This window comes from Aythya fuligula, chromosome 25 (assembly GCF_009819795.1).
Source record: "Aythya fuligula isolate bAytFul2 chromosome 25, bAytFul2.pri, whole genome shotgun sequence".
NCBI lineage: Eukaryota > Metazoa > Chordata > Aves > Anseriformes > Anatidae > Aythya > Aythya fuligula.
This window is the reverse complement of record NC_045583.1, coordinates 6,019,696-6,031,977: the sequence shown is the minus strand read 5'-3', so window position 1 is coordinate 6,031,977 and position 12,282 is coordinate 6,019,696. Positions and strand designations below refer to the sequence as shown.

General features: G+C 55.8%; 1 protein-coding gene across 1 annotated transcript; it reads left to right on the top strand.

The window, feature by feature from the left end:
* The first annotated feature begins 84 nt into the window (after positions 1-84).
* Positions 85-11,137, top strand: PSMA5 (proteasome 20S subunit alpha 5). The gene is made up of 9 exons (XM_032203404.1): positions 85-223; positions 709-775; positions 2,991-3,117; positions 4,059-4,126; positions 4,916-5,023; positions 5,123-5,181; positions 6,091-6,193; positions 7,408-7,494; positions 10,858-11,137. The coding sequence occupies exons 1-9, from the start codon at positions 195-197 to the stop codon at positions 10,933-10,935; spliced, it is 726 nt and encodes a 241-aa protein (XP_032059295.1). The 5' UTR covers positions 85-194; the 3' UTR covers positions 10,936-11,137.
* The last annotated feature ends 1,145 nt before the right edge of the window (positions 11,138-12,282 follow it).

Sequence of the window (12,282 nt, the reverse complement as noted above, 5' to 3'; positions counted from 1 at the left end):
CGCGGCGGCCCAATGCCCTTGAGGCGCGGACGGAAGTCGCGCGAGCAGGGCGGGACCGCGCATGCGCGCCGCGTAGCGGCTTGGCCGGAAGTGGCGGCGCACCCGGCTCGGGCACAGCGGCTCCCGCCTCCGCCGCGCTCCGGCCCCGGCTCCGCGCCCCCGCCCCTCCGCCGCCTCCCCCCCCCCCCGCAGCCATGTTCCTGACGCGCTCCGAGTACGACCGGTGAGTGCCTGCCCGGCCCCGCCGCGCCCCGCCCGGCCCCGCGGCCTGCGGCTGAGTCAGCGGCCTGCGGCCGGCCCTGCCCGCGGGGCGCCGCCGGGCCCGGGGGCTCCTGGCAGGGCCCCGGGGTCTGTGGGGCTGGGGCAGCCCCCGGGGAGCGGCCGCCCCCCGCCCCCACAGCCCCGTCCCCGAGCACCGGGCCCAGCCCCGAGCACCCCCGGGGACGGCGCCGCCCGCCCCGGCGCCTCCCGCCCCGTCCGAGCAGCAGCGGCCGCTCGCTCCGCACCGGAGCCTCCCCGGACACGACCCGAGGCCGCTCCCCCGCGTTCTGCCTGGCGCGGGCCCGGGGAGCAGCGCTCGGTCAGGGCTGGGGGCAGGGGCGTGGGGGCGCCCAGGGAAGGGCCGGGTGTGCTGGGAGGCGGAGCCCCCGGCCCCGGGTCAGGTCCCGTGCTCTGTTTTTTACACCGTCTCTGACGTTTTTCTTGCAGGGGTGTGAACACTTTTTCTCCGGAAGGGAGGCTCTTCCAAGTGGAGTATGCTATCGAGGCCATAAAGGTACCGTCTGCTCTCCTGGCTGTCCCCCCGCGCTGTTCAGGGCTCTTCCAAAGTGGCTCTGCCCAGAAGGAAGCCGGGCGGGTTCTTTCCTTTGGTCTTGCTCTGCAGAGAAGCAGAGTTTGGCTGACTTCCCAGGGCAACGCAACACTGAGCAGGACCAGGAGGACGCTGCTTTCCCAATAGGTGCTGTTGTTGCCTGTGGCTGCTGGCAGCTCTTTCCTGGCCTTTTATGTGCAGTCTGGAGAGCAGGAGTTGTGCCAGAGTTCAGTCCCTTCTATCCAGCTGCGCCTCCTGCAGCTCCTCAGGAGCTGCTGTTTTGTGCTCCTTGAAGCATCGGCAGCCCAGAGGGGCTGGGCCACGCTTCCCTCTGCCTCCTAGCCAGTGATTTACTCACAAAGCAAACTCAGTCCAAAGTTGCTAATCCCCAAATCAAACCGCTAAAAGCTAGCGCTGAAGCGAGAGGTGCCGAGTGCTTGCATGCCGTGACTCCAACTGTGGAAGCTGGCACCTGTGATGTTCCTAAATGCTCCTCACACAGCAGAGGAGCGCTCTGCTTTCTCTTTGCCATCCTCAGCCAGTGGAGCTTTGCGTTCTGGTCCGTGTGCTTTACGATTGTGGAATCTCTTTTAAACAGCAGCAACAAAGTGGCAGCCCTTCTCTGGGTGGGCTGCCTTTCATGTTCTTAGCTTGCTGCTGTCGGGGCTCGGAGTGGTTCGTGGTTTGCTCAGGTGGAGCGTAGAACTTCTCAGCAAAGGCAAGAGGCAGCATGCTTGTGGGCAAACTAACGCATGGCTGCAGAACCGCACGGCCTCCTTGGGCCAGATGAATGTCCTTGTTCCTGAGAACTGGGGGGGAGGTTGGGAGCAAAATTAAACTCGGGGAGAACTGGTGGGGTGATGAAGCTGAGAAGCTGTCAGCAGCCCTCTGTGTGAACTGGGGGGAAGGGGGAGTGTGTGGTGGGGTCTGCTAGCTTTGTCTTCCCTCTGCTGCTTTAGTTCTGTAAAGCATCCTTCAAATGAGGAGGCAAAAAGTAGTAATTTGTGTTTATTAAGGCACCAGGAGGTAAGAACTCTGGAGCGCACGCCAGTCGTCACGCCACGTTTTGTAACTGCAAATACTTCTGGCAGAGTAGAAGGCGTCTGGAAGCTTTTAGACTTTGCTGGTTTCCAGATGAGCTGATAAGCTGCAAACACAATTGTTTCAGCTCGGGTGGCTCCTGTGACGTGTTACGTGCGGTGCCTGCGCTCTGGGGGTGTGGGACGAGTTGTTGTTCACATGCAGTGGCTTCATGGACAAAAATACTCCTGAAATAACAGCAGGTGTCCTTTCTTCACTTGGGGTTCGTGCCCAGCTGTGGCAGGCGCACGCTTAGAGGACAGGAGCTGTTGGGTGATGCCTAAACCCACGAGCACTGCGGCGGGGAGACTCCTGCCTGCCTCTGGCAGAGCCGTGGTTACAGGCCTGGACACACTCACTGCTCAAATTCCCCCGGGTGCTCTGATCTGAGCATTCCCGAGCAAGCAGCTCTGCACGACATCCGGCATAGTCACACCGGTAAGGCCCAGAGCTCGCGATGTGACTGAGCCCCGAGGCGCGTGTGGCGAGTGGGTTTGTGGCTGTGCTGGGTGTTTGCACCACCTGCACAGCGGGGGAAATACCTGCAGGTGGCTGACCTCTACCTGGAGCGTGGTGTATGTGCAGTTCACTCTCATTCACGCTAAATTTCACGGACAAAAAGCGTTGAGGAGAAAAGGAGCAAACCGAAAGAACAGTGCCTGAGCCAGAAGCCAGGTACCGTCAGAACTAAAGGCCGTTGTGTGAGCTCCATGTCTCATGTCAGCATTTTCTGTCTGTCTTGCAGAGCCAGGTTCACACGGCCTTTTCTAATCGTAAGGCTTTAAGCTGTAAAAATTGACGTTGCTCAGGGAAGAGATGGAATTATTTGCCCCAACGCTGCTGGTCCTGAGGAGCTGATCAGCAGGAAGTAGCACGGGCTTTGCCCTTCCAGCTCCCCAGTTCGAGCTGTAGCACTTCCAGTTTGGTGTGCAGGGCTAGACAGTTTTGCACACTGGTTTTCTGTTTTGATGATGTGTCTGGCCCCAAAACAATGTCCCTACAAATAGCATAAAGTGGGATTAGCGTTGCACCGTGGTATTGATGCTCTGTCGTGGCTACCCTGCGTTGGGTACGGTGCTGTAACTGTGCTTGTTTGCAGCTTGGCTCCACGGCCATCGGGATCCAGACCTCAGAGGGCGTTTGCCTGGCCGTGGAGAAGAGGATCACCTCCCCGCTCATGGAGCCCAGCAGCATCGAGAAGATCGTAGAAATAGATTCCCACATAGGTAAGGAGAAAGGAGAAGCACGTGTCTGCTGCCCCTGGGCACGTCCCTCAAGTTTTGTGGGCGTGTACGTAGTAAAGCTGTCCCCTGCGAGTTTCAGAAGCTGCATTTCAGGCCTAGCCTTTCCTGCAGGCAGCTCTGCCGAGCCAAGTGGGAACTCTCACTCCTCGCAGCGAGCAGCAGGTCCTGGTCACTGGTTTTCCAGGCTGCAGGCCAGCAGGACATAGCTACGGGAGCAGGAAGAGGCAGCTGAGGCACCCCTGCCCCCCGCCTTCCATGACCTCCCTCGTGAAGGCTCATCCCAAAATTAGCTCCGGGAGGGCAGGGAATTACTGCAATGTAAAGGCTTGACTCTGGGCCAGGTCCTCTTGGAGCACCAATGCCCGGACCTCTGCTCGCAGCAGCCTTCTGCACCCTGACGGGGCCCACAAAGTTCTCATTACCAAATATGTCACTTGAGGAGCAGGAGACCTCCAAAATACCCGTGTTGCCGATGATCTGGGCCATGGCAGCCTAGGAGCCCTTGCAGAGTCTGATTTCTTCCTCCTGTGTGCCTGCGATGTGCCTTCCTCAGAGCAGGGAGCAGCTCCGTGCTGCGGGCTCCCCCAAGGGCTGCTCCAAAACCCCCAGCGTGGAGCGAGCCAGCCCTCCCCACAGCAGGGCCCAACGCCTTCCCCTTCCCACAGGCTGTTAGCATCTCTGGGAAGGCCTCGAATGTGTCCCCTCGAGCTGATCCAGACCTGGGGTGGGTGGGAGGCGTGCCTGGGAGCAGCCAGCCACATGCCTGCCCCTCAGCTGCGCGTCCATCCCCTGCTCCTCGCTCCCTGGTGAGCTGCTGCGTCTCGGGACGCCCCCACACAGGGACCCGCGGGCTGTGGGAAGTCTGGGGCACAGCGCCTTGCAGATCGGTGCTGAGGTGACGCGTGGTTTCCCTCTGCTTCCAGGGTGTGCCATGAGTGGCTTAATAGCTGATGCAAAGACTTTAATTGATAAAGCAAGAGTGGAGACGCAGGTAAGACTTGATGTTTCTCTTCTCAAAACACCAGCGTTGGTCTCTGGGGCGTCTGCCGTGGGAAGGTCGTTGCAGCAAAGGAACTGGTGTGGAGTTGGGAGGCCTGTGGGGAGCCTGGCTTCCCACATGGGGCTCTTGCAGAACAACCAGGCGGAGTTTCCCACGCTGCGTATTTTCCTTTCTGGTGTTGAATGTTTGGTGGGAATCTTAGGGCGTGTTGTCCAGTGCCCATGTAGCCTCTTAACGCTGACAGTGCCTGGCACTGAATGTGTGGTGACGTGTGTGTCAGGCTTCATTTTGTCAGAAGATTGGCTCAGTTGTAATTCTGGACCCTTAAAATTCCTATGTACTTCAGGTACTCAGGTCCTGGTACAAATCACTGCTCTGTATTTAAAAACTTATCCTGGGGGGGCTTTCCTGTGTGCCAGCACTGCTCCTGTGTCTGCAGAATTGGATCACCCCACCCATTCAGAAACCGGCCCTGGAAGCATTGGGGCAGAGTGCCCTGGCCTTGCATCTTCCTCCTTGGGATCCCAAGGCCCAGATGGCCGCGGCTTTTCTGTGGGATCCGTCCTGAGCTTCTCAGCGTGTCCTGCACTAACGGCTCCTTTTGGTGCTCCCATCTCGGGGCTCAACGTGCAGCGCCCCGCGTGCCACCGCCTGTCAGGAGCGGCTGGGCGAAGCTGTCTTTGTGGCTACGCGGGGCCTTGCTCTGGACCACTGCGAGTGATCCAGGATGGTCATTTTAGGGGAACAAGGCAATAATTCTAATCCTTATGTTTTCTGCAGAATCACTGGTTCACCTACAATGAAACCATGACAGTGGAGAGCGTGACGCAGGCCGTCTCCAACCTGGCGCTGCAGTTTGGAGAGGAGGATGCAGACCCCGGCGCGATGGTGTGTAGTGGCAGGGCTGGGGGTGCTCCCCGAGCCTGCTCTTGCCTCTCTGACTTTGCCATCAGCCTTGCCTAACCTGTTGGCTGCTTTCTGTTGCAGTCTCGCCCGTTTGGTGTCGCGCTGCTCTTTGGAGGAGTTGATGAGAAGGGACCCCAGCTGTAAGTTCAGCTCTGTGATCCAGGCCAGCTTTGGGAAGAGAGGAAAACCTCAAACTGAATCTTTCCAGGGCTCTTTAATGACTTGATTCTGTGGTTTTCTATAAGCTAAACCCTTGGGGTTTATCCCATTGTGTACCTGACGTGTTTGTTAATGCTTTTAAGCCTGCCTTTCAAAACAAGGCTTACAGCAGTGTGAGCACAGCCTGCTCCTTCAGGGTTGAAGAGTGTGCTGTGTCTACAGCGAATCTTTGCTTTTCTGTATGTGGCCTCCTGGGCAGGAGGGAGGTGTTAAAGCTCTCCTTGTCCTGAGTTTATTCTTACCTTTCTCTAAAGGACTAGCAGAGCCACCGGTAACATAATATCTGCAGCCTGCTGTAACATTCCTTGGGGAGGTGGAGTGCTTGTAACCTGAACTCGTGTGCTTGAAACACAGCCTCCGCTGGAGGTGGGACTGGCTCTGCAGAGCCAGCCCAAAAAAGTCTCCCTCCCGAGAACAGTAGTGCAAACTTGCTGATTTTCTTAAAAGGGAAAAGGGCAAAAAATACTCTGCTATGAGCATGGAGGGCAGTGTCAGGAGCGCACAGCTCCCTCCGAGCTTACCAGCCCCCTGGGGGGCTGCAGGAGACCCCTGGGCACTCCTCAAGCTTCCTCTGGGTGCCTGGAGGAGCAGCCTGCAGCTGTGCTTGGTGCAGCAGCCCCCGAGGCCAGGCGCAGCAAGCGGCTGCTGTGAGCTTGGCCACATGCTGGCAGACAAGCTGCTGCTCCTGCAGGGGCCTTGTTCCTCCCCAGCTTTGTGCAGTGCTGAGCACTCTGCAGGGAGGCTGTGGGCCTGGCAGAGGAGAAGCCCTCGTGATGCTGCAGCGCGGGGCAGGGTGCGCCTCTGTTCACTGTCACCTGTGTTCCCGGCAGGTTTCACATGGACCCCTCGGGGACGTTTGTTCAGTGCGACGCCAGAGCAATCGGGTCCGCCTCGGAAGGCGCGCAGAGCTCTCTGCAGGAGGTTTACCATAAGGTAAAAGGCCGGGCTGGGTTGACGTCGCACGAGTTAGAAGTAGCTCGTGACTCGCAAGGATCCACTCGTTTCCTTACTGATGAGTGATTCGCGAGACTCGAGTGCTCTGGAGGAGGTGCGTGAGCCTGGCAGGGTTGGGCTCGGTCCTTGGCAGCTGATCCGGTGATTGGATGTCAGCCGGGGAGCTGCTGGGGAAGGATCTCTGCGGTGAGGAGTGCTACAACCAGCAGCTTCTCTCCAGGCTGTGGCTGCTGAGGCAGCTTTGTGGAACACGAGCCCAGAGCCCGAGATGCCGGTTTCTGCCTCCAGCGGGTGATAATTGAGTCCATGTCAGGAAGTTCTCTATAAATAAAAGAGCTGCTGTATGAGCATGGCCAGTCAGCAGCAGGGCTCAGTATGGATGCAGCCCAAAGCATAGGGAAGTAAAGCAAGAGTTGTTTCGCTAGGCTTGCAGATCTGTTGAGCCACTGAAGTTGATGGCTTTGTACTGCAAGTCCTTGTCCTGTTGGATAAGCAGTAAAACATTCCTTCCCTCCGTGACGGGGGGCTGCCTGCTCTGTGTCAGAGGAAATCAAATACTGTAATGAAAAGTGTAATTGATGCAGTTGATTGCCGTGAAGACTTCCAGCCGAAGACTCAATAATCTAATTTGTTAAGTAGCAGAATTGCCAGAGTTCTGGGCTCTGTGGCTTGTTCACCATCTCCCAAGCGCAAAGTTATTGCAAGCACAGCTATCATCCCTCTGAACACTGCACAGCTGTCAGGCTCTAGTTCCCCTCACGCAGGGATTTACGATGCTAAAGCATGAAGACTTCTGCCAAGAGTCCAGCTTTTCAGAGCTTCCAGTGGAGCTTGGGGGGGAGCTGCTTGACAGACAGTAACTGGTGAAGGGAAGCGGGCCCTCGTGCCCTGGTCCCGACAGCAAGGTTTGTGTGCCCAGATTAACAGTTCTTAAGCTTTATAAAAAGTTATACAGAAACAGAAAGTCGCCATCATCGCAATTGCCGCTGTCCTGCCTGAACAGTGCGCTTTGATCTCTTGTTGATACTGTAGATAATTTGATAAGCTTTTAAGTTTGCTGCCAGTGACAGCTTAAAGGATTTGAGAAAAAGAGCAGGGAGAGAGCAGCACGCTTCTGGAGTCAAAGGGGTAGCGACAGTAGGAGTGCTTGCTTGAGCATCAACAATGCAATTAATGAGTGATTTGTTTTACAGTCAATGACGCTGAAAGAAGCAATCAAATCTTCCCTTGTCATCCTGAAACAAGTTATGGAGGAGAAACTGAATGCAACCAACATTGAGGTAACTATGACTGTTACCAGCACGCAGTTGTGGCTTGCGACGTAAATTAGTCTGTGCTGCATGTAGCCTGGGCTTCCTTGGTGCAAATCCCACTGGCTGCACAGCAGGCGTGTCAGTAGCGTGCTGTGTTTTAAACACCCGGGTAAGAAAGTTGTCTGCTTGGCTGCTGGAGAGGAGGGCTGCCTGCGCTTGTAGAGCAAGGGCTTGGCAGGCGGAGTAGCTCAGGACTCCCCAAGCCAGTGGCTGGCTGGCTGCGGATGGTCTTGTGATTTGAAACTGCTCGTTGTAGTACACTGTAGAGTGCACTGGAAAGCTTTTGGAGCTTTCTTTGGTTTCTGGATGTGTGCAGCCAGGTACATTTGCCTGGCTTGAGCGGGGTGCTGGTGCAAGCAATTCTCCCTAGGCTGGGTGGGAGTAGAGCCCCCCCCGACTGTATGTATGCAGGCAGGCAGCCAGCGTGAACCTGTCATGCCAGCAGGATTGCTTTTTCTTCCTCTGGGTTTAGCCATTCTTTTTTTCCCTGGTCCTTGTAATATTAGAAGGAATTAAAATTATACAGCTTCTGGACTTGCTATATTCAGTCCTGGATGGGTGCCAAAAATCTGTCGGACAGAAGGACCAAAGAGGTGAAGCCTCCAGCAACGAGTATGCTTCGCTAACCTCCAGCTCTTGCCTGCGAGGCTGGCAGAGTTCAGCCTGACCCAGGCGTGCGGCTCTCGGAGATTACTGTGGGAGCAGTTGTACCTGTCCCCTCAAACCTTGATTGTTGGGCTGTGACGGTTCTCCTTAGGCAGTAAAGGTAAAACAAACAAACGAAACCTTCCAGTTTGTTAGTGATAATGGACAGATGATGAGCAAGGCTGGCATATAGAGTTTGCTTCTATTTCTGGCAGGTTATGAGACACTAGACCTTTTCAGATTATGTCGTTCTGACTCAAGCTGCTCTTCTCCTGCTGTTCTCCCCTTCCTTTCCTCTGAGCACTGGGAACCCATTTCCCAAAGACCCTGACAGTGCGCACCCCATTGTTTTTACCAAATACTCCTGCTGGGGACCCTTCTGACATGATTAACTGGCTTCCTTTGAAGGGAAGGGGCCCGCAGGCAGGGAGCAGCATGCTGAAAACTTAGATGCTCTCTCCAGAAACGATGCCAGCCACCTGAAATCTGCTTCCCCAGCTGCGTTCCCATCATGGGCAGATCAGTTCTCTCCTGATCAGATTCAGGGCTCTTCTGCTAGATCCGCAGTACAGTGCAAAGGAATTTAGCATGTACAGTATCCTTATGTCATGTCCCCGTTTGACAGGGCTTAACTGTGCTTGGCAAAGTGCTGAACGTATTGAGGAATCGTATCGGGGTTAAGTACGAGAGGAATGTGCTGAGGATTAAAAGGTCACTATTGACTCCAGTCACCCTTCTGGTTGAAAATCTTTCACCTGAAGTTACTGCTTTGCTTTCTAGCTTTTGCAGAAGTATGTGGTGCTTCACTTCATTTACTCAAGTCACTTCTCTTTCTTGAGTGCTTTTTTTCTTTTTTTTTTTTCCACCTAGCAGCAAAGCGAAGGGGAGGGGGAGTGTGGTCATGGAACAGTTAAATCCATTGGCAGCCACATTCAGGAACCTTAAACAATGTTATGCTTTTAAAATTAATTACTCCCCTGTGAAGCCTGTAAGGCAATAGTTAAGTAAAGTTTTGGTGTGCAGGCAGTGAGGCGCAGGCTCAAGCGGACATGGAGAAGCTGAGCGGTGTCTGCGAGTCCTGGTGTGGGTAGCAGGGTGCAAACACGTGTGTTCAAGGCTGTTGGGTCCATCAGGGCCGCTGTCAGCACACGCAGCAATGGCTCGAGGTGCTTGTAGGAGCACCCGATGTGTCTGAGAACGCCTGCTAAAACCTGGGCTGCGCAGGGGTCTCACCCAGAGCATGCAGGCTGTTCCTCCTTGGTGAAGGCAGGCATTTGCCCTCCCTCTACCTGCACTGTTCGTAGGGTGACCTCGCGATCCAGGAGGGGCTGTGGGACACGCCAGGACCCCCTGAGCCATGCTCACTGCAGCCACACACGCGGATCCCTCAGCAGCATAGATGTGGGCACAGTCCCTGGTGTTGAGGGAGTTCTTGAAACAGCAAAAATCCCATGGCTTGCTGTAGCTGAGCAAACCAAGCTACCAGGGCAACTATGAGAAGTTCCCATGACAGTGTTCCCACATCGCCCAATTGAGGAATTCAGAAAAATATTGTTACCAGCAGTTGGCTTCAAGGACAAGGTCTATGTGACTGCTAATCACAAGGGGGTTGTTTTCTTGCAGGTGGGGTTATTTTCTTGTAGTTGTTTGTCTGAGTGCTTTTGACCAATAATCTTGTGTGAAACACTGTCCACCCCTGTTAAGTTCACTATAAAAGTTAGGCTATTCGGGCAATAAAAGGGGAGCATGATCTGACTCTGCTGGTGTCTGTCGTGCTTCTGGCCGTGCTTCCTGCAACAGCCGGGGGCATCTGCGAGCGAGCTCTGGAGCATCCCTGGAGCTCCTGCGGCTTCTTGGCTCACCCGCCTGCAGCAGCTGCCTGTGCCTTGGGCTTCTGCGCCGTGAGCTAGGTGCAAACAAAAGTCCCACTTGCATTCCTCTGGCAGTCTCACAATTCTTCAAGTATCTCTTGTTCTGGTGCTTGCCCTGTGAAATGTCTCAGCTGTCTGCCCTGGACGCTGCCTCACGCTGTTCCTGGCACGGTGGCAGGGCACTGTGTTATCCCCTGCTCCGTCCCTTGGGCTGTGCCTTGTAAGACGTTGTCTTGGCAGTGTTTGGCCCTCTTGGTAGGGCACCAGGCAGTTGCAAGGTGCATCCTGGTGACCAGCTTGCTTACTGGTGGTGTTTAGTGATCGACAGGCAGTTTGCCTCAGTTGTGCAGAGCAAATCTGCATTCCCCTTAAGAGTATTTTGCTGCCTCTGTCCCCTTAAAGCCAATCATGGGCCAGGATTTGTACCCTTGGTTGCTGGAGGAGAAGAGGCTGCAGGGGTGGGCTGAGGTGCAGCGCGAGGAACCCCTCTCCCAAGCAGTGTTTGATGAAGAGCTCGTGTTAACGGGGTCTTTTTCCACAGCAAGCAGAAGCAAGGCCTGAGTGTTCCCAATAGATGTTCCCTGCTGCTGCTACTATGAGGAGACTGAGTCAATTAAAAGCTATTTCTGCAGCAGGCGGCTATTTTAGGGAATCAAAGAGCATGTTACGGGGTGGAATGATCTTGCTGGGCTGGCAGATCAGGCCGCCGAGAAGGAACAGCTGTTCTGTCTGCTGGGGCTTCTCTCTGTTCCCTGCCCCATGCTGTCACTTCACATATGCAGGCACACTTAACCCCTTGCTCCTTCTTTTTCAGCTTGCCACTGTGGAGCCTGGGATGAAGTTCCACATGTACACGAAAGAGGAGCTTGAAGAGGTCATCAAGGATATTTGAAAGGGAGAGAGAGACTCCCTCAAAGGCTGATTCCCCCGATCAAAGAACCGACTCTCAGTTCCTTCCAGTACCTGTGATTTTATTTCCAGCAGCATCTGTAATTGCTCTCCTCAGAAGGCTCTCGAGGTTTTTTTTTACAGTTTCTGTACATAACTGATCTCTACAATAAGAGGAAATGATAATAAATCATTTTGTTACTCTACCCTGCGTTCCTTTTAACAGGGGGGCGCTCAGAATGGCCACGGGGGGGGGGGGGGTGAGGATGAGGACACGCTGCAGCCGGTGCGGGGCAGGGGCTGCGCTGTCCCTGTCCCTGCAGCATGCGGCGCTCGCCCTGCGCCGGTCACAGGTCTCCCTCTCGTGGAGGATGCGGAGCTGGGCTCTGACCCAGGGAGGAAATCCACAACGGAGGGCGTTTGTGTTTCCTCCTGGTGGGAGGCTGGAAATGCCCATAACAGTAACAGAGCCGGGGTGGGATGGATCTGGGTTAATGGGACAACCCTTGCCTGTTAAATGGGGCAGACACCACTTTGTTTGGAGAGCGGGCTGTCGGACTGGCAGACTGCTCACCCACTTAACGGGGCGTATTGCTCTTGTTTCTGGTTATCTCCTGCAGCCATCTCTGTCCTTATCCTTGAAACAACATCTCAGAACCGGAGGCTGGTACAGGCGTGGCAGTAAGCGGGGCTTAGCGCAGGACTGCGCAGCCTCGGGCTCTGCCCTGTGCCTGGTACCCCGGGAGGGCAGCCTGGTCCTGTGGGGCCGCTCGCTCTGCCCTGCTCCACGAGGTCACAGCCTCATCCTGAACAAAACGGCGTTGTCTGAGCGGGAGAAACATCTGCTGCTTGGGGGGAGTGCCCTGGCACAGGGCTGCTTCCAGCGCTGCGTTGGGCTGAAAGCACTGGCTTTCTGCTCAGCTCAGCAGCGGAGACTCTGCGTGTCCCTGCTGCCTGGCAAAGCCACACGCAGCGACCTGCTGCTGCCCATGGCCCAGCAGCCAGCCTCGGCCTATTGCGGAGGGGAAAAGGCCGGTCCTGCTCATTTTTTCCCTCTTTTGCTCCTGCCAAACAGATGTAGGAAGGGAAGCTCTGGAAGACCAGTGCTGGGGTAATGCCAGTGCTCAGAGGAGCTGAGCCCCCTCCTTGTGGCACAGCAGCCAACGGGATCAGTGGGATCGGCCCGGCCCTGCAGGCGGCGGAACAGATGTGGGGAGCTGTGGACTTCGTCCCGCAGGGACACTTCCTGCAGCCGTGCCTGGCTCTGGCTCTGCCCACCAAGCCCCCGGAGCTGCTGCCCTGGTCCCCAAAATGAGCCTAGGCAGTGGCAGGGGAACGTCCCTCATCCAGC